This window comes from Pyxicephalus adspersus, chromosome 6 (assembly GCF_032062135.1).
Source record: "Pyxicephalus adspersus chromosome 6, UCB_Pads_2.0, whole genome shotgun sequence".
In the NCBI taxonomy this organism is placed as follows: Eukaryota; Metazoa; Chordata; class Amphibia; order Anura; family Pyxicephalidae; genus Pyxicephalus; species Pyxicephalus adspersus.
The window spans coordinates 14,575,410-14,602,046 of NC_092863.1; the positions used below are offsets into that span (position 1 = coordinate 14,575,410).

General features: G+C 40.3%; 2 protein-coding genes across 4 annotated transcripts in view; one reads left to right on the forward strand and one right to left on the reverse strand.

Moving 5' to 3' along the window:
• The window catches only part of G6PC3 (glucose-6-phosphatase catalytic subunit 3), an 8,661-nt gene extending 6,333 nt beyond the window's left edge, over positions 1-2,328 (forward strand). The window contains exons 6-7 of the mRNA XM_072414697.1: positions 528-669; positions 1,405-2,328. Coding sequence (XP_072270798.1) covers positions 528-669; positions 1,405-1,765 — 503 coding nt within the window. The 3' untranslated portion in view covers positions 1,766-2,328. The remainder of the gene's footprint in view (positions 1-527; positions 670-1,404) is intronic.
• A 1,164-nt stretch (positions 2,329-3,492) lies between these two features.
• The window catches only part of HDAC5 (histone deacetylase 5), a 62,101-nt gene continuing 38,956 nt past the window's right edge, over positions 3,493-26,637 (reverse strand). For all 3 annotated transcript variants that reach the window (XM_072414702.1, XM_072414701.1, XM_072414700.1), the window contains 18 exons: positions 25,741-25,854; positions 24,840-25,017; positions 24,017-24,207; positions 23,542-23,754; positions 19,333-19,465; positions 18,767-18,900; positions 18,037-18,157; positions 16,910-16,959; positions 15,672-15,779; positions 14,958-15,013; positions 14,615-14,702; positions 14,400-14,519; positions 14,188-14,285; positions 13,525-13,643; positions 12,990-13,123; positions 12,818-12,902; positions 11,966-12,113; positions 3,493-9,570 (listed from right to left, as the gene is read on the reverse strand). In XM_072414702.1, coding sequence (XP_072270803.1) covers positions 9,531-9,570; positions 11,966-12,113; positions 12,818-12,902; positions 12,990-13,123; positions 13,525-13,643; positions 14,188-14,285; positions 14,400-14,519; positions 14,615-14,702; positions 14,958-15,013; positions 15,672-15,779; positions 16,910-16,959; positions 18,037-18,157; positions 18,767-18,900; positions 19,333-19,465; positions 23,542-23,754; positions 24,017-24,207; positions 24,840-25,017; positions 25,741-25,854 — 2,130 coding nt within the window. In that variant the 3' untranslated portion in view covers positions 3,493-9,530. The remainder of the gene's footprint in view (positions 9,571-11,965; positions 12,114-12,817; positions 12,903-12,989; positions 13,124-13,524; positions 13,644-14,187; positions 14,286-14,399; positions 14,520-14,614; positions 14,703-14,957; positions 15,014-15,671; positions 15,780-16,909; positions 16,960-18,036; positions 18,158-18,766; positions 18,901-19,332; positions 19,466-23,541; positions 23,755-24,016; positions 24,208-24,839; positions 25,018-25,740; positions 25,855-26,637) is intronic.

Consider the following 26,637-nt stretch of genomic DNA (forward strand, 5'->3'; position numbering starts at 1 on the left):
GAACTCCTGTAGAACTACCTGTGCTAGATGGGAGGAGCTGGGAACTCCTGTAGAACTACCTGTGCTAGATGGGAGGAGCTGGGAACTCCTGTAGAGATAGCTGGGGTAAGAGGGAGCTGGAAGCTACTGCTGGGGTAGTTGGGAAGACCTGGGAATTCCTGTTAAGGCGTTAGGAACTCTGGTAGTGATATCTGTGATAGGTGTAAAGTAGCTGGGAACAACTGCACAGGTTTTGTTATTCAAATTACCAAAATAGATAAGTAGACAAACCATGTGGTCTACACCAAAAACTAAACAGATAACTTGGGGTGGAATGTAATTGTGATCAGGGCAGAAACATGATTTGGTTCATTTATTGGGCATCATTAACCATTTCTGCTCTTTTATATGTCATGTTACCTCCATTGACCGAAATATGCTTCCTTTCATCAATATTGTTTTGTTGTGATATAAACAACACGGTTAAAGACAGTAAAACATTTTGTTTGGGGTTTTTGTCTCAATCATTTCTGTTTTGTTGACCCTAGGTGTGCTCTTAGGATACACTCTGAAGCGTAGCGTTCCCCATGACCGCAGTTTTTTGTTTCACATGCTGATTTCTGTGTTCCTTCTGCTTGGAGCTCTTCTCATATATTGGGGTATGAATGCATTTGGAATTGACCTTTCTTGGTGAGTGCAAGCTTTGTTAGACTTATATCTAAAAGACTTATCCTACATGTCAATATAAAGCACATTTACACACACATCTCTTTGTGCCATGCATTGTTGGGTTATGTAGGACAGATTGTGCTCATTTTCACCTCGGTGACATAAAGAGAAGAAGAAATAGGGGGGTGAGGAGGAGGTGTTGGTTTTCCTGCACACTTCCCATAAAGATCTCTACTAAATGGAGCAGTGTTCTAGCAAAGCAGGCAATGGGAAATGTAAGTACTGACAGTCTTGAGGTTATAGGTTTATTAACAGGGTCATTTAAAGTTTGTTTCATGCTTCTTGTCCATCTAAAACAGAGTGCCAGAGTATATACTCAAAAAGAAACCAACCCAAATAGAAACCAAGGTACCCACTTTTACATGAAAAATAAGAAAACTACATAAACATCAACAGAAATGCCAGGTTAAAGTATTTTATACATTTGGGTTGGTACTAGTATATGGTGCTGTGTCCTTATGTAAAGTGTGTAACAAACTCAGTATAATGCCTCAGATGGCAAGAGTTTGTTGTAAACTTTATGTGAAGACACAGTGCCATCTAGTGGTATGATTTGAGTATAAACCAAAATTCTTGTTTTCCAATGTCATTTTCAGGTATATAAAATTCTTGCTTTATACTATAGTAAATACAACATGTCATGTATGATTTTAGCCATTATACTACTTTAATTTTTTTATGTTTCACTTGTTTTAGGTCCATTCACCTGGCCACTAAATGGTGTTCTAAGTCAGAATGGATCCACCCTGAAACAAGACCATTTTCCTCTGTCACCAGGAGTGCAGGGAATGCCCTTGGATTGGGATTTGCCCTTTGCTGTCCTCTCTACCAAAAACTGCATAGAAAAACTCCAGGCTGGCGTGATAGAGTCATTTCCCTGCTATTTGCTGTCCTCTTCGTAAAAGTCCAGCAATCTCTTCCTCTTCCTGTATCCCCACCTGTCCTTTACTACACACTGAACTTTCTGCGCCATGCTCTCTGTCCCCTCACGGTCATTATTCTGGCCCCATACTTAGTTAGAGGACTTGACTCAGTGAGAACACACAAAAGAGACTGATGGCCCTTGGATAAAATAGTTTGTTACATTTCCTATTATAAGTAAAGGGAAAACGTGATGCTTAGTTCTAGGTATGGGATACTTATTTATTTACTGTTATGTTTATTGAAAGAAGGTAATATTCTTACAATAGTTTATTTTATTTTGAATGAAGGGTGAATGAACAGACTTTTCCTTAACCACACTTCTTTTTTGAAGCTACCATTGGAGAGATTCTCTGGTAAACTCCATCGTCTGTAATATACCTTTAAAACCTTTAATGCTGTATCCCCATTTAGAAAGTAGAGATAGAAAAAAGGGGGAAGGAGACTGTCAGAGGAACTTTACCAGATCTTCCTTTTGGGGCAGCGGTACATTATGTGACCACCTGACCATAGGTGTCCATATTGGGGAAGTAAATCCTTACTTGTTATCAACCATACCACCCTTCACTCAAAATGCAAACAATCATTTCAAGGCAGAAGTTTATTTGTTTCACTAAAGTTATATGCAGGTTTCATTTCAGAGTGTATTTTGATCCGATGATATTTCCATAATAAAGTGCCTGCGTTCTTTATTGATAACAGAGTTGGACTTTTTTTGGAGGGAACTAAAACATTATAAATAAATAAATGCTGCTATAGGTACATTAATTCTTGGCTGTCACATATCTTATAAGCATACAAGCTTACAGGTGGGCACATGGGTAACCCAATCTGTGTGGTGCTGCTTCTTTAATGTTCTGTGAACATCCAGGAGCACTGAGGGGACATCAATGTATTTCTTGAAGCTGCACTCCAGGCCATTGACAAATATAGCCATGCAAAGGGGGTCTTCCCAGACCTTTTCCACTGCACTACATGGTCTAAATGCTTATATAAGTAAGGGAAAAGAAAAAAAACATCCGTAGCCTGGTCTTACAATCTCCCTGTACAATACAGAACTGCAGGTCCTGGATTATACATAATAACATCAGACAGTTGCAACTGGCGAGGCAGGAATGTAAAGCAGGGAGAATGAAATCTACAGGAGCATGGAATAAGGTAAGAATTTGTAGTTTTTTTATCCCTTCTAGCCAAGCAAGCATTTAACTCCATGCCATGCAGACGAACCTGGTTACATTTACTTGTAGCCCTAATGGGATAAGTGACCCTGTTAACCCAAGGTCTCTTTATTAAAAAGACTTCCTGAAAGCTTGAAAATATTTACTTCTGGCAGCTGCAAGTATTTCACCAGTTGGATGGGTCAAATGCCTGTTCTCCCCCACAGCACACAGTGGTTCCCCTGCCAGCTTTTCCTTATAGTATTATATGAACGAGTGGAAGAAACCACAGTGGGTAATAGGGGAGCAGGTACTGCACACACCCGAATTGTGAAATACTTACATCTGTCAAGGAGCAAAGATACACGTCAATAATGAAGGGTAGCCATGTCTATGTGTATATTGCTTGGACTCTTAACCACTCACTTAGTGACAACACCCTAAAAAAAACAATCCTGACCTTTATGGTGGGATCCCTAGGGATCGGTTCAGTAAAAGAGACCTGATCGCTCTCCTCTCATCCAGTTAAGCTTTCTGATATGTCTGTAACGTCCAGCACTCTGTGTTTTTCCAAGGGTTCCACTATTACAGGCATGTCTCAGGAAAAGGCCTAAAATAGGTGGATGGTTAAGTCGAAATCCTTGTCAACATATTTTAATACGTAGCAAAGAGAAGAAAAGATCAAACACCCAGACAGAAAGAGAGATTCCTGCAAGTCTGAGCACATTTTATTTATACAAGGACAAACAGGACATATTACAAAATACTCAGATGAAAATCCATACCCACAGCATGTGAGGGAGACACAGACACACAAAAACGGGAGTTTACAGCGGACTGATCTGAGTCCACCCAGAGCCCCCAACTCTGCACGTAATACTGTCGAACAACATGTGAGGTTTCCTCTTTATTAATTTAGAAAAAAATATATATATTTATTTACACAACAAGTTACGAGACATTTGCACAAGTCCACTGCATGTGATGGTGAGGGAGGGGCTAAAGCCTTAAGACATTATTTTAAGGTGAACCCACCCACACCCCATCCTAAATTATCGCCTGAAAAAAAGAATGACCTGGCTTTTTTTACAAAATAAATTGTAAAGGACACCTGAGACCAGTTCCATTATTTAATATGTTGAGGATCCTTAGTAAGGCCTAAGCTGGGCTTTAAATTAATGTAGAATTAATGTAGTCATTGATTACACTTAGCAAATAAATAACTTTTACTGAAAGGGGATCTATAGTATTTTTATAGTTTACATGTGAATCATGTAATTCCTTTTTAAAAACAGTTTTTAAATATATCTGTGCATAGGACAGCCATATTGGCTCCATACATCTGCTAACGTTGTCTCCTGCTTAGTGCTGAATTAAATGTGTTCCATTGCTTTTCTCTATCAATAAAAGTTCTTAGCTCAGCAGCCCCTGAAAATGATTTGAGCTCAGGGAATCTCATGTGTAAAGAGCACCCACCCCTATATTTTTATCTGTCAGAGTTTATAATTGTCTATAATTGTCGCTCCCTTAAAGTAAAGTGCACTTTACATAAGACATTTTAGGTGCCCCAGGACCCAAGTTTAGAGATTTATCATTGTGTAGTGTACAGTGTAATCTAAAATATTTGCTGTTTTAAGTGCAGCACCATGTTTGGGGTGATCTCTACTTTTTACTAAACTTTATACAAATCAATGCAGATTCTTTCATTCTCAATGCTAGTAAACATTGTCTTACTTTAGTAATGATTTTCTGCAAAGGATGCAACAAACAACAAGTGGTAAATCAAAACTACATATTAAAAAATATAGTTATGTGAGCCTCTACAATAGAACAAATGCCCCTCTATGGTGTAAGCTATACAAGCAGCATTATGTAGTGTGTAGTAGAAACTGATCACATACCACTGGAGTAGTGTGCTTTCATGAGTGTTTTATTGTTTCTAACATTGTACTTGTGTATCTTGCACTATAGGTTGCCATCTGTTCAGCTATTTATATGCTAGTAGTTAGTTTCTTAAAGGGGGGGGGTTAATCAAACTTGTGTGGCTCCATACCACCTTAGTTGTGGGCATTTTGCTTGATTTTACTACTAAGATGGATGAATAAGTAGACTTGAGGATAAGTCAGTCTGATATAGATAAAGCGGAAATATAGGGGATAATTAGAAAGTCTTTTTTCAAGTTCACTCCTGACCCACTTGTACTCATATGTAGACCCACTTGTAAAAATGTTCTGGTGGAGGCATCTGGTGTTGTGCAATGGCTTTTATGGAACAACAGGATGGTGGTATAGCACAGCAAGTAGAAGTCGGTCACAGCGGTGGATTTTAAAAGTGATAATAATTATTTTGAAAAACTCGTATATAATACAGTGTTCTCCCCAGCCCCTTTTAGCCGGGTGCACTGCCCGGTACTTTTCAGTAACCACCCGGCTGTTTTTGGGTGATTACTGAAAAGTTTGATCACAATACAGGGGCTGCCACTCGCCTACAACTTATTCCCACCCGGCTCAAAAAAATGTATGGGTTGATCACTGTAATATACACACCAGGCATTACTAAGATTCAATATCTGGTGAACTTGAGTTAAATGAACTTGCTTGAGTAAGTGCAAGGGGGCTTTATAATGTTCCACCAGATATCTGGCAGAAAACAGCTCATTCATTTGACCTTTTAGAATAATTTCCCTACATAGCTTGAACAATTTACCTATAGTTTATAAGTTCTAATTAAATAAAACATCACATTAGTGTTTAATACCTCCATCTTAGGCGCTGGTTGCACAGGTCTCAACATATTAAATAGGAACTTGTTTGCCAACAGACTGCATTGATTATTCAATAAGGCAGCGGAGAGAGAAAGTACAATAAGCAAAATGTAGCAACCCAGAGCAATCAATCTAATATTAAAAGATTCACTTTGGTTGCTTCAGGTTAATTTGGTATTGTTCGATGCCTTACTGAATAAACCCAACTGCATATAACATTTGCACAGCTCTAGTGTAAAAACCTTTTTAGCAGTAGTGTTTTGGCTAAATAAAAGTGAAGCAGAGAATAGCTTCTGGCAACTCAGGTGATGTCTGCCTTTTTTTTTATCCCAGCGTGCTCCACCAGCCATGACCTAACCAGTCAATTTTAGATTAGGGTGGACTAGGGCAGGGCTTTGTTTCCCGCCAGGTCTTCACTGCTATCCAGAACCTGGAGGGGAGAAACCATTTTGGGTGAAGTTGCCCCTTTAAGGGACTGACTTGCATAGCAGTCAAACAGTGTCATTATTAACATAATATATGATTTCGAGGGAAAAAAGAAAAAATAAATTTTAGGGACAGATGGGGGGAACAGCACATTTCTCAAACATTACACAACTTTGTTTAAACAATGGTGAAATACTTATGTAGACACTCGTAGTTATTTCAGTTTGGTCCTTGGTGGGGATAAAAACTTCCATTAATACAAGTATGACCTGTGTGTATATGCGCACGCTAACACAGAAATGCTTATCATAAATACAACCATTTTGTGCAGTGGTACATAAAAATGAAATGCACATATTCATAGGTAGAGTTTGACATTTTTAGGTATGTTCAATACATCTAAATGACATATTTTAGCAAATTCATCATCAGGAGAATACAACAAAATCATGAATATCATGACTGTGACATATTCGATTTAAATGTTCAAGTCACTTCATTAAGCACAGGGACTGAGCAATACATTGCAAAAACACAGGTGGTTTAAAGTGTGGCCTTTCTAACAGTTTGCATTAACCAAAGATTTTATAGGAAAAACATACCAGGAAAGATGTGAAAAAGTTACTTTAAATGCAACAAGTCTAAAAAAGAAATCCAGATAGTTTGGAAATGTTGCAGTCAGTTTTATTGCTGTCCGCTTTAGGATTCTCTGTTCCTTTTGTTCTGCAGACCACCAGGGCCTAGTGGAAAGCAAGACTTCTGGCTACCCCTCTCTGTGGAGGACATTCTCCATTTACTCTTGTGGGTGATCTACCAAGGGGTTATTTTACAATGAAATCAGCCCTGGGGAATCACTTTAGTGAGGATAACTATACCTGTTATCCTCACTAAAGTGCATGCGATTCGAAGGCCAGAAAACTGTTAATTCCTGCAGGGAAGGGGGGGGGGGGGCACACCATAATCTTTGGTGTCAGTGTTGGGAAGCGAAGAGCCGGGTGGGTCAAACCAGTGGTGGGGAACAAGAAAACCTGAGCTGCAAAGTCAATGCTTGGAGTAGGGAGTTGGGGGAACTCAGTGGATTGAATGATTATAAAAGTATTTCTGCTAAAAGCCTTAGGGATGAATTGCTCTACAATGGGTTGCCTAGAAGCTCATTTACTGCTTGTTAGGAATAGGCAAAAATTTGAATTTCTGTAACCTGGACAAGGCATTAAATGATAATTTCCCAGTCTAGCCTTTATTAACCAGTGAATATGGGGCATCACCCAAGTTTAAACCAACATCATCAGGGTTAAGTTAGAAAACTTTGCCCAATTAATATTGCTTTTTGGTTTTGGGAGAGCTTCCACATGGTTTTCCTTTGGCTTTTCCTTTTGCCTTCCCTTTCACCTCCATTGCCATACATAAGAGAGATGATTCTGACTAAAGCACCCCTATTTAGGTGTGTAAATAACCCAGAATGCATTGTAAGATGGTCATAGTGCGCATGCATGTCAAATGAATCTCTACCTTTTATTTTGTAACTATGGGCTTTGCTAGCAATGATGCACAGTATCTATGACATGGGGGAGGAATGAGAAGCCTGTATAAAATTTACAGATTATTGATAAAATAAGTCAATCTCATGCCACTTCACTATGGTATTGGATTCAGGTTGGCCCCATGTGATTGTGCCATTAACTTCTGTTTTCTATATATACCCTACCCTGCACAGCATCTTTCTACAATCTCTGAAACATGGGGGAGACAGAGGCAGAGATGCACACTTAAAAATATTTTTTCTGTATTTTATGATAATTGTTTGTGTTGTCCATTCTTTCTAATATACTGACCCTTAGTATCAGATTAAATCAGTAATAGCATGGAATTATTTTGGGAAAACTCCTTTAGGCATGGCTTGGGTATTGCATTATGGTACCCATCAGACTGCTTGGATATAGCAAATCTGCTATAGATGGTGGTAGAATAGGCCTGGGATTGATGGTAGTATGTGTTGACAGTCTAAAACAATATTCATCTCAGTATTCTTCACAGAATTTTTTTTTTAACCTGGGTTAGAAGAAGCTGTAGACAAGTGACAGCCCTTTTATTGTGACCCAACGTTTCAGCATCCACCCAAAAAACAGCCGGGTGGTGCGCCTGGCTAAAAGGGGCTGGGAGAACACTGCAACTGATCACCAACAGGCCATGAATATCAACAAAATATCAGAAATCAAAAATACAGTAGGTTACCAAAGAGATCGAAACTGCTAATGGTTAATACAATACTTGTTAGATAGGTCGTACATCTTCAAGAAATCAATACAAAACTGCTTTTTGCTTATATGTGCAGTTCATGTTAGATGATTAACACACCTGTGTTTAGGCAATGGAACCTCCAAATTACCTTTTCGGGTGGAAGGATTTGGGTTTAGACTGCAAAGTCATACAGAATAATTGTCAAGATCCAGAGCCATTATGTGCTTTGGAAATCCCCTTATGATCATACTAATGCTGTATTTCAGAATTATGTGTGTAGTAAGAACAGGAGATCACCAGAACTTGGCATGACTCTTAAAACCAAAGCTGCAAAAGTGATGACCCTTTTATACACAGCCTCCCCTTATCACCCTTTACCACCCAAATGTAAATTACTGTTATCCATTTCAGAACATGAAAACCCAGAGAGCAAAGAATTGCTTAACATGAAGTGACTCGATCGTCATGCTTACCAAACACTGATGGGTTCAAGCTTTCGTTTAAAACTGACCTCAAAACTTTTTCATGCCATTCAGCAATTAGTAAATTGAGTAACATTTGAATGTAACAATTCTTGGGATGAAATGAAATAGGCCTTAGTAAAGTAGGAATTAATTTGATGAGCATGTAAAGTGAGCCCAATGCTTACTCAGTCTAAGTGCCATCTCTTGGTCTGACCAATTATCAAAAAAAAAACAGCCTTCATTTATTAAAAACCACAAATACCTGGTAATGGGCTTAAAAAAGGTCACTATTCATGCCAATGTTTCAAAATTGAAAGCATATTGACACAAAAGGCACCACTAAATCATAGTTCCAACATAACAAAGCATGCCTTATTTAACAAAAGCCACCCTTTTGGGCCCCGAAAATCAAGATCACCTAAAAAGAGCATGATTACCAGGTAACGTTTGGTATTGGGTAAAGACTCTTGGAGGCTTACAAAATGGCAGCTTCCACTGTGCTTCAGGCCCACTTTAGGACAAGGGGTAAAAGTACTTAATGGATGTTGTGAGGATATCAGTGGTGTAAGAGGCACAAATCAATGGAACATTAGCAGTAGCATTACCAGACTCAGCAGCAGAAACAGGGTGTTGGCTTAGATTGAGGGTTCCCGAGGAGAGGGACGGGTGGGTGTGCTAGTCTTGCCCGCTTGGACACAGGACATGTGACCCATTTATATTTTCTTTTTTTCTTGCTTTTTTTTTTGTTTCTTGGTTTTAATAGAAAAAATAAACCGATCACCATAACAAAAACTAAGAAAGGAAAATAAAAAAAAGGATTGCGGAGTGTGGAGTCCAAAAGGAAGGGGGAGATCAAGGAGCTGGCTCTTCCTCCATGGGCTCTTCCAATGGCCTGTAATGGTAAAGAGGCTGAATTATAATTTTATTGCTTTATTCCATCTTTTATTTGCTTATCCTAGATGAGGATATCAGTGTGTCATAGGGGTACCAAGCCTTGAACTCCCTTAAGATGCCCATTTGTAGGCCTTCAAACACTTCTAAACCTGCAATAGACAAGGCCATTTACATCACTGGAGATGGAGGAAGTTCAACACTGAGAACCAATCAGACTGCTGTATTGCATGGTGTTGTCAATCCATCATTTGGAACTTGCTAACCATTAGAGATAGCAGAGTAAACAACATACTGCTGTTCCTTTATTGCCTAATCAGGAAGCTAAAGGTGTATCCTGGCTGAGCTGTCCCATAATCAAAAACCTGAAATCTTCTTTGCAGTTAAGATATTTTATATGTGTGTGTTAGGGCTGCGCCCCCCAACAGGTGATGTAGGATTATATGGGGCACGGAGTTTAGGTGTCTCCCGGTCTTCACCAGAGCACCCTGCTAGAGGTTATGGGTCAGTGGGCCCACTGGACTACTTTGCTGTAAGAAAAACACCAGGACGCAGCCCCCAGGCTCTCCCCACCAACGGCAAGAGGAACAAAGAAGCTTCTGTGTAAGGACAGCCAAAAACAGGTACTGGATAGAACGCTAGCGCCAGGCAGGATCTAGACAATACAAGGTCTGGGCAGGCAAGCGTAGTTCAGGTCCTAGCAGGTGTCAGGGCAGGCAAGCATAGTCAAAGTCCAGAACACAAGTCAGGGCAGGTGGCATGTATGTGTAGTCGAAGTCAGGCCTAGGTCAAGGAATCCAAAGTCTCAGGTAGCAAGGCTGAGACTAGCAGCCAATAGCAAGACAGGATTGGAACCAAGAACTAAAGTATTGCTCCAATGTTTGGTTGGTTCTATCGGTCTGCCCATTGTTCTGTGGATGGTAACCAGAAAACAGTAAGGACCAAATCTGCAGCTTTTTGCAAAGTTCTTGCAAAAAGGTAAACTAGAGTCCTCTATATGAAACAATATCGCCAGATATTCCATGAAGACGTACCACCTCTTTCAAGCAGACCTCAGGGGTAGTCACTGCTGATGGGGTGCCTTTCATAGCAGAAAATGGGTCATCTTGGCGAGTTTATCAATGACTGCAAAAATGGAGGTGTATTGCTTTGATGGAGGCAGCTCCACAATAATGTACATTGACAGCATACTTCATAGACGGTTGGGAACAGGAAGTGGGTAAAGTAACCCCCAAAGGGAGATAACCATGTCAACTTTAGTGCACTCCTCTGCAAAGGTCAGGGGCTGCAGATAGAAGAGGAGCAGACATGCATTGCAAAAGGCTCAGTATTGTCTTCGATCTCCTTAAAACTGGGTTGGCAACTTGGGTTACTAAACTGGTGATGAGACAGAAAAACTGGCTTATAGGCCATGGTCACTTGTGTGAGTCTAGATACATTTCTCTGGATATGGTTCTTTAGCAGTCTCACAGGACCTTTTGCAGGGTGAGTTTCAACTTAGAGATCTGCCTACACAGTTCTTCGAGTGGAGAGCTGTTTCCAGAAGCCTGCATATTTCTCCCTGGATCCTTCTGTTAAGGCTGTGCCCCCTGGCAGGTGACATAACATTACCTGGGGCGTGGAATCGAAGTGTCTCCTGGTCTTCACCAGACCACCCCACAACGGGTGAAAGGCTAGTGGCCCTAGTGACCACCAGTATACTTTGCTGCAGGAGAACACCAGGTCACAGTCCCCAGGCCCTCACCACCAGGGGAGAGTAGAACAGAGGGATGTGGTGTAGTAACAGCCAAGATCAGGTACTGGACAGGACGCTAGCGAGAGGCAAGATCTAGAGAGACTGAGGTCTGGGCAGGCGGCAGGTAAGTGTAATTTAAGTCCAAGCAGGTGTCAGGGCAGGCAGCAGGCAAGCGTAGTCAAGGTCAGGAATCCAAAAGGCTAAATGTGGCAGAGTATAGCTTAGCTGAGCAAGTTTCAGGTAGCAAGGCTGAGGATCAAGCAACCAGTGACTGGAACAAGTGAGGTATAAATAGGACTAGCAGCCAATATCAGGACAAGATTGGAACCAGAAACTCATTGACCGCAGAACGTACTCTAAAATCCCAGTCACCTGTGCGCAGCCCCTGTAAGTGCTGAGGATGCTAAGAAATACAATTTTTTGTACAGCTAAAGGGAGCCTGAGGATGCTTCAAGCTGCTGGACAAGTGACCTGAGGGCGGAGAGGTAACAGTATTGCTTCTCACTGCCTGATTATAGCAATACCATAGCTTTTATTTTTTCTGACATAATGTTCTGATAGTTGTACTACAACACCAAGTACCACTTTACCTCTGTTTGCAACATTTTTCTTTATTGGCAGATATGCATTTCACGTTACTGTCTGTGCTGCCATTGCTTACCTGGAGATACAGTCTGTATTGCTTTGTTCTGTATCTACTGATAATGAGGCCAATGCGGTAACAGTTTCTGCTTCCTCTGCCTCTCCTCGCTGTGCTTCCAAAATGGAACGGCCCACGGTCATGTTATTTAAAGAGCTCCAGTGTTTTCCTGTTGGAGGTAACCAACAAAACAAGTTTTGTAGAACTGTTTTGTTTTTGTAAAAAAAGACAGTGCCATGATTGTTGAAAAAAAGACAGTGCCATGATTGTTGATTTATCTTGATATTAATGCTCCTTGCCTTTCCCACATGCAGTAATGTAAATCATTGGAAACCTGATGTTAGTTTAGGCCACCAGTCTACCAGGCTCCAGGACGGAGTGGGAATATAAGTAGCCTTATATCAAAGTCTGAAAGCCCTGCACCCATGTAGTCAATGTATTTTAGTAATAGTGTTGCGGAATAATGTTGTGGTTTCCTAGTTGCACCTGAACTCTTAGTAAATATATAGACATGTATAAACAAGAGCTCTAAAGTGACTCCCGACTTACTCCTCAGATTTACTATGGCCCTGATTTAATAAAGTTCTCAAAGGCTGGAGAGAATACACTTTCACCAGTGAAGCTGGGTGATCCAGCAAACCTGGGATGGATCTGGTCCAGAATTGAAAACATTTGCAAACAAATAGCTAATGACTTATAGGAAATCCATTTCAGGTTTTCTGTTTCACCCAGCTTCATTGATGAAAGTGTATTCTTTCCAGCCTTGGAGAACTTTAATAAATCAGGGCCTCTGGGTTTATGCATGTAGACAAAGAATCATGTCAGAAAACACAAGGCATATACTGTATCCACAGCCCATGTCCCATTACTCACTCTGGATAGCAATGACTCTCTCTAATGTGCTCAGTGCATTGATGTTGGGCCTTTGCTGCAGGACGCTGTTATCGAATGGTGTGAGCTGCAAACCAAGAAAATGAATTAGAAAGCTAGGAAACAACAAGCTCATCCACTTTGGCCCTACCAAGTACTGCCCCCGTGTCCTCACCTCTATGCCTAAAAGAGCTGATACACAAGCCTCAGATGCGTCACAGATTGCTGTTAAGTCATGACCACCTTCTAAAGCCATGACAACCCTTCCACCAGCCAGAGACATCAACTGTGTGGTGAGGTGACCAAAACCTGCAAGATTGAGTAGATTTAAGAACAATACTTAAATAAAATGTAACAGGCATAACTTTACAATGTGTATGCTTTAAACATTATTTTGAATGGGTCTCCGAGATCAATGAGTCACTAGGTAGTAAAGCCAGAATTAAGTTCCTTATAAAAAGAATATTTATTACTAATTAAACACAGATATTTTTATTATTACAGACTGAATAAATGATCCGGATAAATTACAGGAAAAAAAACTAAACAAGTTGACAAGATCTTTGGGTAGAACAAAAAAAGCAATAGCTACCATGACTCTGGTGTCCACCCTCCCACTTTGCCCACACTCCTATGTATGGAAAAAGTTACCAACTTTGCGGAGAAAAAAAAAATACAGAAAGAATGCAGATTATTGTATTCAAACTTACATTTTGCTGTGACAGAGTATCCTCCAAGTGGGCTCTGGTGGCCCTCCACTGCATCAAATCCTGCAGAGACCAGGACCAAGTCAGGGGAGAACTCCTGAGCTATAGGCATGACCACAGATCTGACAAATTAAAAAAAGTAACATTAGCAAGCTGTTACAGCTACTTCAAGTAAAATACATTTTTCCAAAGCTTTAGATAGAGTAGGGAAAATATTTATGCACATTTTCTTTCTAAGAACCATATTTCCCTCCCATTGACAGCAATGATGAGTACTGTTCCTTCCAATGAAAACAAAGTGATAACGAAGCACATTCTAATGACACCAAAGATGGGATATTGGCACTACTCGTCTCATGAAGGAACACCAATGAAGGAACTTTTTCCCTGACCACTTATGGGGTACTATACCTCCTCTCACGAACTTTTTACATTCCTGCACTATCCTATTTGATATTGAAAATGGTGCTAATTTTTTTGATGACTTTGCCTTTATTGGAGAGGCTTTCCTATCACTTCCTGTGTCATGTCCTGTGACATCAATAAAAGTTTTTAGCTTTAGTTGTACCTAATATACCTTCTAAATACAAAGGGATTGTTTCTTCTGGATGAACAGAGTAATTGATTACAATCAAGGATAATGATACCCTCAGAAAGAAAAAATACCTGAAAGCAGCAAGATATTCAGCATCCCCAATAGGGGGTTCCACACCTCCTGTCCATGCAATGTTCACATTGTATCCCACACCACAACCGGCGCCAACCTGTGACAGAAACACTAGATTATTGTGAAGTATAACAAGTACAATTCCAAAAATCCCATTTAACTGGACCAATGGTGCCAGAAAACAGATGTGCACATAGACATTTTAACTCACCTCCTCAGGAGAGCCACTACCAGGAAAAAAGTTGCCATCATCGTAACGGTGGAGAGACATGTAGAGGACATTGGGATCACTGTAAAAGGCTTGTTGTGTTCCATTTCCATGGTGAATATCCTGTTGATAAAATACAGCTTGCTTAGTGGGCAAGTTAATTGATTGCCATATCAAAACTACAAGAATGGCCACTAACCGTACTTCTGCTTACTCACCCAATCAACTATCAGGATCCTGCCCACATTCATCTTCTGACGGAGCAATTTGGCAGTGATAGCTACAGAGTTAAAAAAACAGAAACCCCTAAAGGAAGAGGAGAGGGGATAGAGGGTCAGTGATGGTGAGTGTGAAACAGTACAAAAGGAAGAAGAATCCAGAGGCAGAAGAGGGAATGACAGTGGAAGATGATGAAATACAAGGAAAGACACACAACAGAGCAATTGAGGATAACAAGACTGAAATGAGACTGTATTTTCAAAAGGAAAGGCAGGAGCGGTAGAAGAATAAGTCTTCCATTACTAAGGAGTAGTAATGGTACCCCCCCCTCTCTGTACTCACATGGCAACTGATTCCTCAGCGTGGTGACCTGGGGGGCGGATAACGGCAAATCCATTCTACAAGGAGTGAATGATATTGTAAATCACACTATGAAGCATTACAGAATAACAGAAGCAAAGCTCTAGAAACAATTTATATGTTTTAGGCACATTGTTGCTACTCCATGATATTATCCATGAACCTATTCATCTAATAAAATATATCTAATAAACTGTACCCCTTATTCTAAACAACCTGAGTAACCAGAATTTCTTCCAACCTTACCATTTATTTTTTTCATTAAACCAGTCCAGTACAAACTATTTTTTTTTTTGTTTTGGATAATAGGGAATGGTTAAGTTCTCGTCAGGATTTCTTATGCTGTCCGTGTTCCATCAGGGAGGTTTCTATTCACTTTCTTTCATGGAGACACACAGAAGTGATAGGAAATCCCTCCAAAGCAAGGGGGAGAACAGGCGCACCCATTGGAAGACTTCTCTGCACTTCTTGTTCCTTTGAGAACTCAAAAAAGCTTGGACCTCATATCACCTTCTGGACTGACGATTTTGTTCATTAGGACAAGGTTTAGGCTTTTCATATATTTTAACTTTTCAATGAGGACCAGCTGAAGATGGACACTCTCTAAATTGTTCTATACACACTACACAATAATACAAATAATAATATCCTTTTCATTAAATAATGTAAGTTAAAGATAATAAGGGAATGACTCACTTTCAACTCTCCAGATGCCACTTTGAATGCCAACTCCAGAAGCGAACCAACAGCTGTTCGGACAGCAGCTGGGGAGTGAAGTTCATTCCACACTGTGTCACTGTCCACCTGTCACCAAAAAGACACTGGGTAAATTTTAAAAAGCAAGTAAACCCACATTAACTCTTTCATCAGTAGTAACAAAAGTTTTGTATAGATAAATTAGGAGATATTTCCAGAAAAAGGTTCTTGCCTTTCTTTGAAGATAATATCTCAAAAAGACTGTGAGCAACCACTAAGATATTAAGATATATTAGGATTGAGTGTTAGAGATGGCCATCATGTTACAATGCACTGGTATTGCCATTATATCACAATAGGCTATTAAATAAGTTACAAAGGAAAGTGCCCACATGTACTATTGCTGCTAAATATTTCCATTAACACCCTCTTACCTTGCAATGGTTCTGTTACTGATATCACAGGAGTTAACCGTATTACTCCACAAAATATTAGGCACAATGTTGCTTTTTTGAGTCCCTCTACATGTCAATGTAACTATAAAACTAACACTGACCCTAAATTTCCCCATAGAACCGTTACAATCTGCCTGGTCCCCTAAAGGATTTTTTATTCTACCACATACCACCTCCTTGTGTCTTAAGAGGTACCCAGCCTGATGAATGAATCTTGACCAACCTGATAAAAACGATGCAGTGGCTCTGTAATCTGCCCCCTATATGGCCAAATGTATGTGGACAACCCTGCAAGTTTTTGAGTTTAGGTTTTTCAAGTGAAGGGTACTGTAAATGTCTGAGCAGAAATAAACAATTGTGAGATTCCAACTATGTGGCAGCAGTTTGGGAAGGCCCCTTTGGTTTTAATGTGACTATGCCCTAATATGCAAAGCCACCTCCATAAAGACATGGTTTCACCAGTTTTGGTGTGAAGGAACTCCAGTGTCCGGCATAAAGTCTTGCGCTCAAACTACTGAACATCTTTGGAAAGAACTTGAACACAAATTGTTCTATAGGTCTTCTGGTCCAATATCTGACTTAACCTCTTTTGCCGAATAGGCTCCAATTCTGAAAAATTTACTCCAAACTTTGGTTAAAAGTCTCCCAAAGTGGAGGTTTTTATAGCATTAAAAGGGAACTCAATAGTATCTATAGTTTAAGAATCAGATAGCCAAAAAGTTCATATAGCTCTTATGATCAGGTGTCGACAAGCTTTTTGATGTGGTGTATAACAGAACTTACCCCAATTCCTCCACAGGGCAAAACTGCATACATCTTTTGAGAAAGGGGTCCTACAATACAAAGTAGGTTTAGTGTTAACATTTATTGTCTATGCCAGTCTGAAAAACTTTAAGAAGTTTCTATGTGAAAGTGTAGACGAACTAGTAAAAATTCTGAAATTTTTTATACATTTTGGTGCTTTCCTCTAGAAAACATTTCATTTTGTTCTTTGCGTTGTATTACTCATGAAACATTTATACAAAAACACAAGTTAAAGGGAGTCTAATACTAAAGATTCAGTGGCAAATGGTGGACCTAAAGCTACATGGTGGTGGACCTAAAGCGCCCATCGTCCGAACGACCGTTCTGGAGGATTCACAGATGATGGACAATAAAAGATCCTAATGCCTAGTGCCGCTCAGTTGTTCCTCCCCTCCCCTCTCCATAAAGCAGAACGATGCTGTATGTACAGCACTCGTTCATGCATCGTGCAGTCCTTTAATTCCATGTGTGTATGCAGCTTTAGTCATGGAGATCTCTACAACCACTCCTTTTGGTGTGGTTGTAGGTTCCAGGCAAGGCTTTCATTTTATTGTTGTGTACAGACAAGCTTTTATTTACATTCAATGGCTATCATGTGAGTCCCTTTGCTATTAGACTTGCCTGGGGTGTGGAATAACCTAATTTCAGCTTGTACACCTGACTCGTCCTTTAGGCAATGGCCCAGCATAAAGCTTCTGAGCCACATACACATTTTTCCCGACAATATTATGTTAAAGAGTATCTAACATCTTGCTAAAAAATGTACTCTGTGAAAGGAGCAGTATAATACTCACTTTACCTATGCCTATGGGTCGCCTATTTTATCTTAATTCTTGTCATTACTCAGTAAAATCCAACAATTAGTGAAGTTTTGGCACCACTGAGAATGGCACCATTAAAAAATCTCAAATGTAGCAATTTTTGAGGCCACTTAGAGCTGGAATTATACTTTAGGATAATAAACTAGGCACTTTTGACTTTCCTGTGCTGTTCTAGGCTGTAGCCTATTTAAAAATGCTTTCATACATAATTATATTTTCAAACATATACATTCCCTACCCTTTTCTTCATTTGTGGCCCCAAAGTATATGCAAGGATTTGCTTACCCAGCAGGTTCTTGCTCTCCAGTTTGTGACGGCTCTGTGGGCTGGTCCCATATAACAGAGTGTGATGCTCAGCATGAACGGTCTGAATTTCATCCAGTGTGGCTTTCCTTCCTCGTACACGCTGTAAAAAATGCATATCACTGTTAGGGGAGAAATGTAAGTAAAAATTAAGGGGTGAATTTCCCTGTTACCAAGACTGGTTGTAAACCACCCAGTTTTATTAAAAATGTGATTATTCTAATATAGAAATAAAGGGGTCATGTAGAAGCCTGGTTTTAGGTGGGCAACATAGTCTTCGATTACCCACCAACTCCTTCTCTACCAAGGTAAGATCTTCCCACAGTGGTTTGAGTTTTGACCACTTCCTACAAGGTCATATTGAAGGTGTCATGGTCTCGAAGTTAGCTTCCCAATTTTCTTTGATTCTGCATTGATAATCCACCCTAGAGACACTATGTTGTACTGGCAGTGGAAGTCAGTCTAAGCTAGGACATCTGGTGGGAATGGCTACACTTGTCGATTTGCCAATGCACCAAAAAACTTGGGGTTCCAGTAGACATTGCATAAGAGTCATCTGATCCTGCTAACATAGTCTAGACATAGTCAATCTAGACTGTTATGGAGTTAAAAACCTAATGGCTCTTTGCTCGGCTTTTAGAACTTATAGGTAAAAAATAATACTAATCCTATCCAAATAACATAGTAAGAGTCATGAACAGCAAAGGCTCACCTGGCACTTGCCGAGGAGACCAGTTTCTTGGAGACGGGACCAGATACTCTGTATTCTCCCAGCATGCTCTGGGTGGTTATTGGTGTCCCCACATGTACACTGGTGCTTCAGCATCAGAGTGTCATAGACTAAGCCTAGAGAAGGGATAAAATGTAAACTCTAGCATGTCATTATTTTTCTACATCATCACATTTCTAATCATTAGGACCTTGACCTGACAGAATGGAGATTTTTAGATTATATAAAATGGCACAATGTTCTAAAACATCTAAGGAACTTTACCCTAAACAGATGACGCACACCACCAGTGAACACTATAGGCTTCATTAATTAAAGCTCTTCTAGACTGGAGAAGATCGACTATCATGGGTGAACCCAGGTTACATTGCAGGTTTGCTGGTTCACCCATGATAGTCTATCTTCTCTAGTCTTGGAGAGTTTTGTTAAATCAGGTATTATGTCATATGTAAAAGGCATCTTTTGAAGGCCTGATCAGAAGCATTTGCTTATAAACTGCTTTGGTGTGTCTCTACAAAGTAAGCATTTGTTAAGATATGAACTCTCACCTGTAGTGCTGAGTACCCGGCGACGTGACTCTGAACTGCAGGAGGTGAGTGGAGCTGCTGGGGAGGACTGGGTCCGACTTAGTGCAGAATGAGGAAGAGAGCCTTGATAGAGAGGGAGGGCATCTGGAAACAGCTAGAGAAAAAAAAAAAGAAAACAATGGAACAAATTCTGTCATGTGCACATCCACCAATAGATAATCTTTCATGGAAAGTTTTAGCAGAACCCTGAAAGCACCTATTTATTCTGAAAACCAAATCAACCCAATAAACATGTGACCTTCAATGCTCATCTTGGACAGATGGTTTATGTTATTTCTTCAGTTAAGCTACGTACACACGTCAGATTTTTATCGCCCGATAATCGGCATCGGCCAATTATCGGGCGAAAATCTGGCGTGTGTACAGTCGGTGTTGTCCATCGTCCGGACGACCGACCTGCCGGATCCACGGACGATGGACGACAGCCGATCCTAATGAAAGGGAAGGGGAGAGCGCGCAGCAGGGTGCCACTCCGTCGCTCTCCCCCTCCCCTCTCCATAGAGCATGAACGGTGCTGTATGTACAGCACCGTTCATGCATCGTGCACTCCCTTGTCGTTGGAAAGGATCGTGAAAGATCCTTTCCAACGACAAAAATTGGAAGTGTGTACGCAGCTTAACTCCTTTTAATAGATAAGGCACCATGGAGAGCACTATCTGCCTCAACAACGACCTTCCTGGCAAGATTACCAGGTATTTTTTTTCAGGGCTGTACACATAAAACAAATATAAAAGGCTTTTAAAATGGTATCAGTGTGGTAATGTAATATGAGATTTTTGTGATTCATTTTTGTGATTCCTATAGGCCACTAGCACAAAAGGTAGCAGAATCAATATAGCTTACTAGCTAAATTAGGCTTTTCTGTGCTGTATTATTCAGGGCTTCTGGGGTACATTAAAGGGTATTGTGGCTGTAGACAAGTGCAAAGAAGAGCTTTGCAAACAATCCCAGTAGCAGTTTATTAGGCTTGACTGCAGGTATACTTAAATTATCATGCAAAGATACATGATATATCTACCAATTACCAATCACAACCCTGCCAGGGTTGATTATTTCGAACGACAAAAGGGTGACAGATGAATGAACGCTGTACACACAGGGCTATTCTGTTCTATTGAGAGGGGACAACAAGGGAGCAGCACCCTGGGTTTTTCCCCATTGACTTGTACAGTGGTTGTACCCCATTGGTCGTTCATGGATTCCTCAGGACGAATCCATGATCAAAGTCAGGCGACAACTGTACACATGTCAGATTCTCTCCCAAAAAGAACATGACTGTTCCTATCATCTGACGTGTGTAAATATCCTTACTCCTATCAGCATGTCTCTTGGTAAAACCTTCATGCAGAACAGTTGCCTTGTCTATCTTCTATCTGTTCCAGTCCTGCTGTATGGGAGATTGTAACAGGATGATACCATGTCAAATCCAGGTTCTTACACTACTTGCATTTAAAATAATACTTTATTAATGTATTCATGATTACAAAGGTCATCTTTAATTTTTGCTAAAGTGTTGATGAATGTGCATTGTACAATATAATAAGTTATGATACAAACACACCAAAATGTACTCTATATTTGATGCGAGAAGCGATCATACCTTTAAGAATATGCACAGAGTGAATCATTTCACTGAATATTAAATATTCATAATGGTTATTTGGATATGTTCTTTACAGAAATGTCTTATTTGCATATACATAGCATTTTGCTTATAATCTTTATTGATAAAATGACGTCTAAAATGTTATCTTTCAGGAACCATCCCTAAGCTAGATTAGCCTTGCAAGTACCTGATACCACCATTGCCTTTCAGTATAGATCAGGGGATGTTGGTACAGTATGAGTCATAGGAAGTGTGTGTGTTGGGGGGGGGGGGTGATGTGAGTCATCAGTGAATGATTCATACTCTGATCTCCTCATCAATGAACTGTTCTTACATCAACACTTGCAGTGCACATAGTGGAAGCAATCTGTGTATGCTAGCCCCCTCCTGTCTCTGCAGAACATTCTGCTCTGCAACAGCAGATCACTGCAGCAGTCTGAATATTATTCTTATTGAATTACATTGTCTGTGTTAAGGGACAGCTAATGTGAAGATTCTTTTTTCAGAGCTACAAATAATTGATAAATGCAAAGGCTGTACTTACAATGAATGTCAGAGAGAAAAAAGAAATGAGCATTGTCTGCAATATATATATACATTTTACCATGTTTTATCCCTTATGTTAAAATCCCTGAAAGCACAGAACGCCTATTATCTGCCAGGAATGCATTAAGACCTGTTGTGAACAGACAACACATAACATTTTGCAGGCTGAGTGGTGCCCAGTTGTCAAGTTATTCAATAACTCCACTCTCAGATCTCTACAACACAAAGACTAATTGTTTTGAAGTCCTATATAAGGACTAGGAACACTAATTAGACTTCTTGACATAACAAAGAATGTGTGAACAGCACAAAGGACAGTTAGGATTTTCTGATAAGATGAACAGGTTATTGAACAAAACTATTTCATTGGTATATTTAATAGACCAAAAGGTAGCAGATAAGATAAGTTCATCATTATGTTCTACATAAACTTTAATATGTGAAATCTTTATCTTCAAACTTAACTTTTTGACCAGGATTAAAAAACAAGGTGAAAATGCTAAGTCCTGTTCAATGGAGTGGGGAAGGGGAGAACAAGCAAGTGGCACTCTATTGTGCTCTTCTCTATTGACATGTATAGCAGTCATTTCCTATTCGCTGTTTATGTATCTGCCCTGATGGATCCATTAACGACGTCCGTTGTACACATGCCAGAACCTCGCCACAGATGAACATAACTGTTCATCTTGGGAAATAATCATCAGATATGTGTACATATGTAGCCGACAAGGGCCTGGGGGCAAGGGGAAGAATGCCTCTTACGTTGTTGGCTATTTGGAGGAATATCACAGTTACAGATAGCCAAAAAGATTATTAGTGTCACTTAAACTGACCCTAAAGACACAAATTGCTCATTGGTCAAGGAGCCCCTAGCTGGAGGAACCCTGGGATTCCACAGAACCCTGTTTAAAAAACACTGGTCTAGAGTTACCAACAAGGGCGAGTGACGCAAATAATTTATATCAATTTAAATGTTTTAAATACCAAGTACAGCAAAATATTATAAAAATTTACAGTAATACAGAGATGCAACAGAAGAGAGCTTGTTCTTTTCCATGATAATAAGCATGGGTTTTGTTTAGTATTGCATTTGACAGAACTCCAAGACAGAAATTCTAGACATGCCGGCTCAGGAGCTCTATTCCTCAGACATAGGACATTGGGGTGAACATAGTGGCACAGGTGACCCCAATTAATACAGAATATACTTTCAATCTGCTTCTCTGTCTACTGCACCCAACCACCTCAAGACTCTGTGCTCATATAAGGGTCAATGAGGTCTTATAACATCAGCTGGATCTTATTAGTTTCCGTAAAGAAGAAAAGAATGTACACTCTATGGCTAAATGCGGACATTCTTCCAAATATAGCTGTGCCCCTGTGCAAACAAAAACATTTATATAAAGATATGGTTTAATGAGTTTGTCTTGGAGGAATTTGAATAGCCTGCAGCGACCTGGCCTTATCTCCACTGAACACCTTTAGAAAAAATTGTATCTCACATTGTGAGTCAGGTCTTCTAAATACACATCAGTACCTGACCATACAAATAGTTACAAATTTCTAGACATTCCAAATTCTTGTAGGAAACTTTCCCAGGGATATGAGGCTGTAAGCGAGGCTAACTATAGTAAATGCCAGTGGTTTTAGAATGGGATGCCCAACAAGTCAATATAAGTGTGTTAGCCAGTTGTCCATAAATACAGTATTTGACCATGTAGTGTACTTGCCAATGTTTTCAAATAAAATCTCAGAACAAATGTATCTCCAGTCCATTTCAATATACACATACCTCACCCTGATCTGAATCAAACCACTAATTCACTAAATTTTTTCTCCTCCAACTCATTTTACATTTTAGAACCTCCGGAACTTCTGGAACTCTGGAACTTCTGGTGTTGTGTGGTGTATCATCCTAAAGGATTGTTTTACCACAGAACGAAACGTATAGTATATTCTACTTTACTATTAGACTTTTTTTGTTTATTTTCGATACTAAAGAAAAAAAAAGTTGATACCTTTTTGAATGTGCTGTCTGAGCCATTGGTCCGTCCCTCTTCACTGTCTTCATCATCTTCCTCTGCTCCTTCTTCCTCTTCCTGCGTTTCCTCGCTTTCTGTACCTCCATCCAAAGTGAACACTGCACGACACCGTTCTCCGCTATCTTGCTCAGTTAGTTCTTCCTCTGTCTCTTCGGGGTGGGTAGGTGGCTGGCGTAATCCTTCTACAGTCTGATAGGAAGCAACCGGTATGTGTCACTGAGATGTACATCTAAAAGTTAGATAGGCCTACCAGAAACTAATACTTTCATTACTCTAGAATACTGTAACTAGTACAATCAACATATGTCACTACAACCGATACTATAAAAGAATATACATGTATAAGGGAATCAAATGCATTATAAATATTGTTAACAAAGTTGGTTATTTCACAGCCTTGCATTATTGCCCCAAATCTGAAAAAAAGAAATTATTATACAGGGTGGGCTACCTTGCTGAGCTGCTGTTGGTCTAGGTAGTGCTGGTGTTGTAGTACTAATTGCTGAAGTGCTTGAGGACTTTGCGGGAGCGGAGAGGACTGCGTACGGCTCAGAGGACGATGTCTTGGGCCTTTTGTGACTGACCGTAAGGAACTGGACACACGTTCTCCCCCTACCAGGGGTGATTGACCATGCAACGGAACTGAAACAGAGAAATTAGATAAAAATAAGGACTAGAAACAGATTAGAACCTGAGGTTAGATTAGAGGATAAAAGATCCTAAACATGCTGCCCTTTAAACAATAATTGTAAAAATTTTTGCTTTTTCCAAATTACTCTTAAAAAAATTCAGAAAAAAACAGTGTGAGACAGCTTTATAAATAACCTATTTTTCAACAAGGTTTATTTGGAAATTAAAAGTTGATATTTAAAAAATCAGTCCAGCCAAAATATTATTTTAGTAATCAAAAAGCCAAGTGGACTGAGTCAACCTCTTGCTTCCTAAACATTTTAAATATTTAAACAGCAAGATCTTGTTTTCACAAATTCTGTGTCTTTGACGTTCTGGCAGCCCCTGCTCATCTTTGTGTGTTCCATAAAATAGAACAGATAAACAAATATCTATTAGGGAGTGTGGGAACTCCTCATAATGATGACAGAGCATCAGGAGCTCACCAATAATGTCTCCAACTAGAACATGTAATGCAGTTTTTTGCCCTTAATCAAAATTCAAAAATCAGCTAGACTAACCTTAAAAACAAAGATTTTAGGTACACAGATAGTGCATTATAGACAGTGAATACAGAAAAGGGTATATAAATGAGGAATATATACCTGTTATAAGGGCACTCTGCTGCCTGGCTTGCTCCAATAGGAGGACATGCTGCAGGAGAGACGGTGCACCTAAACTGATCTCCCCTCCATCTAGGGCAGGGAGGGTTGTGGTGCTGAGGAAAGGACCACCCGGTCTCAAGGTTTGCCGTTCAGCCCCCTCCTGGGGGGTAAACTGGCCCTAATAAAAACAATGTGAGAAATAAATGCAATGTTTACCGAGGGGGCATTTTACAGTAGACCTCTCCTGATAAGTCCTAGGGGACACTAGGGAGTATGATTAAGTATCACAATATTGTTTCAGCCACAAACTACCTCCTGCTTACCATGAACACAAAATGGTTGACTTTCCAGCATCTCCAGGCCTCCTAGTTTACATGATCTCTGGCTACTAAGAGCACTGTTGGTGTTTACCCTTATTTAAAACTGTTGGTTTTTATTCAGACAACTGTAAGATAACAGGCTCAGCAGACAGCAGGGCACAGCAACTGTGTGGCACTACTAAGCAGGAGGCAAAGCTCTGATCAAACATGACTGTCTCTTTGTAAAGACAAAGACAAATAACCCTGCAAAGAGAATCTTCAGCTACAAAGAGTGCACCTGTTTGTTCAATGGGATGAGTACAGAGGGACATGTCATTGCAATAGTGAGGAGCACAGATTTGTGCATTGGTACAGGGGCAGTGAGAACCAAGGTATGCTTCAAAGTAGAGGTGGGTGTTGGCGTAGTGGGTGGGTGCAGTGACTGGAGAGGGGAGGGGGATCAAGTTAGGTGCAGTGGATTGGAGTGCAGGTGTGGGCAGAGGAAAATAGGGTTAGTTCCAGAAAGGCTAAAAACCCTGTTTAAAATCACCTAAAGATTACACTATGATCAATTTGTTTTCAATGATGGTAAAGGTACTTACACTGAGGCTGCTGGCACTCCCTTGTAGGCAGATGTTGGGTAGTGACGGAGATGTGTAAAGGCCCAAGGGCCCTCCTGTCCCCTCTAACGTGAGGACTCTTTGCTGAGGCAGAATCTGTAAGCACGAACACAATTATTCATTACCAAACATTAGGAACAAAGCTCAAAACAACCTTCTTAAAGATTGTGACTGTAGAATCACCTGACATGATGGATAAAATCAACTACCTTGAATCTGAGGGCTGAGGTTTGATAGGAACAATATGATTGTTTGGACTGGCACTTAGCCCAGATGCAAACAGCGGGTTGGCTTATGGGGGGTGTATTTAAAATATCAAATAAATATTTGATGGCTGAGTGGGCGTCATTTTGGAGTATTGGGAGTTCCTAAGCAAGCTGCATTTGCTTGCAGGCCCTCCTATGTAAAGCTGAGCTGAGATGAAAGAAGAGTGCTGGGGTAGTCAGGCTGGAGAGAAAAGGGCTAGATCGGGAGTGTCAAACTCAAATATACAGTGGGCCAAAATTCAAAACTTAGACAAAGTCGCTGGCCAAACTTGAAACTGAAAATGCACCGTTACTACAATTCCCTGCAACAAGCAAACAGTCCAATGCGGGGCTTAATGTTATGAGAGGCTGGAACTCCCTCTTTACTGAAATAGCACCGCTACTACAATTCCCTGCGTCTATAAAACAGTCCAATGCGGGGCCATGCATAGGCAGAGAGGCCGCTGGTCTAAAGACGCGAGTGATGCCACTACTACAATTCCCGGCATTGCTTGCGTCTATAAGAGTCCAACGCCGGGCCACGCCTAGGCAGAGAGGCCGCTGGTCTAAAGACGCGAGTGATGCCACTACTACAATTCCCAGGATTGCTTGCGTCTATAAGAGTCCAACGCCG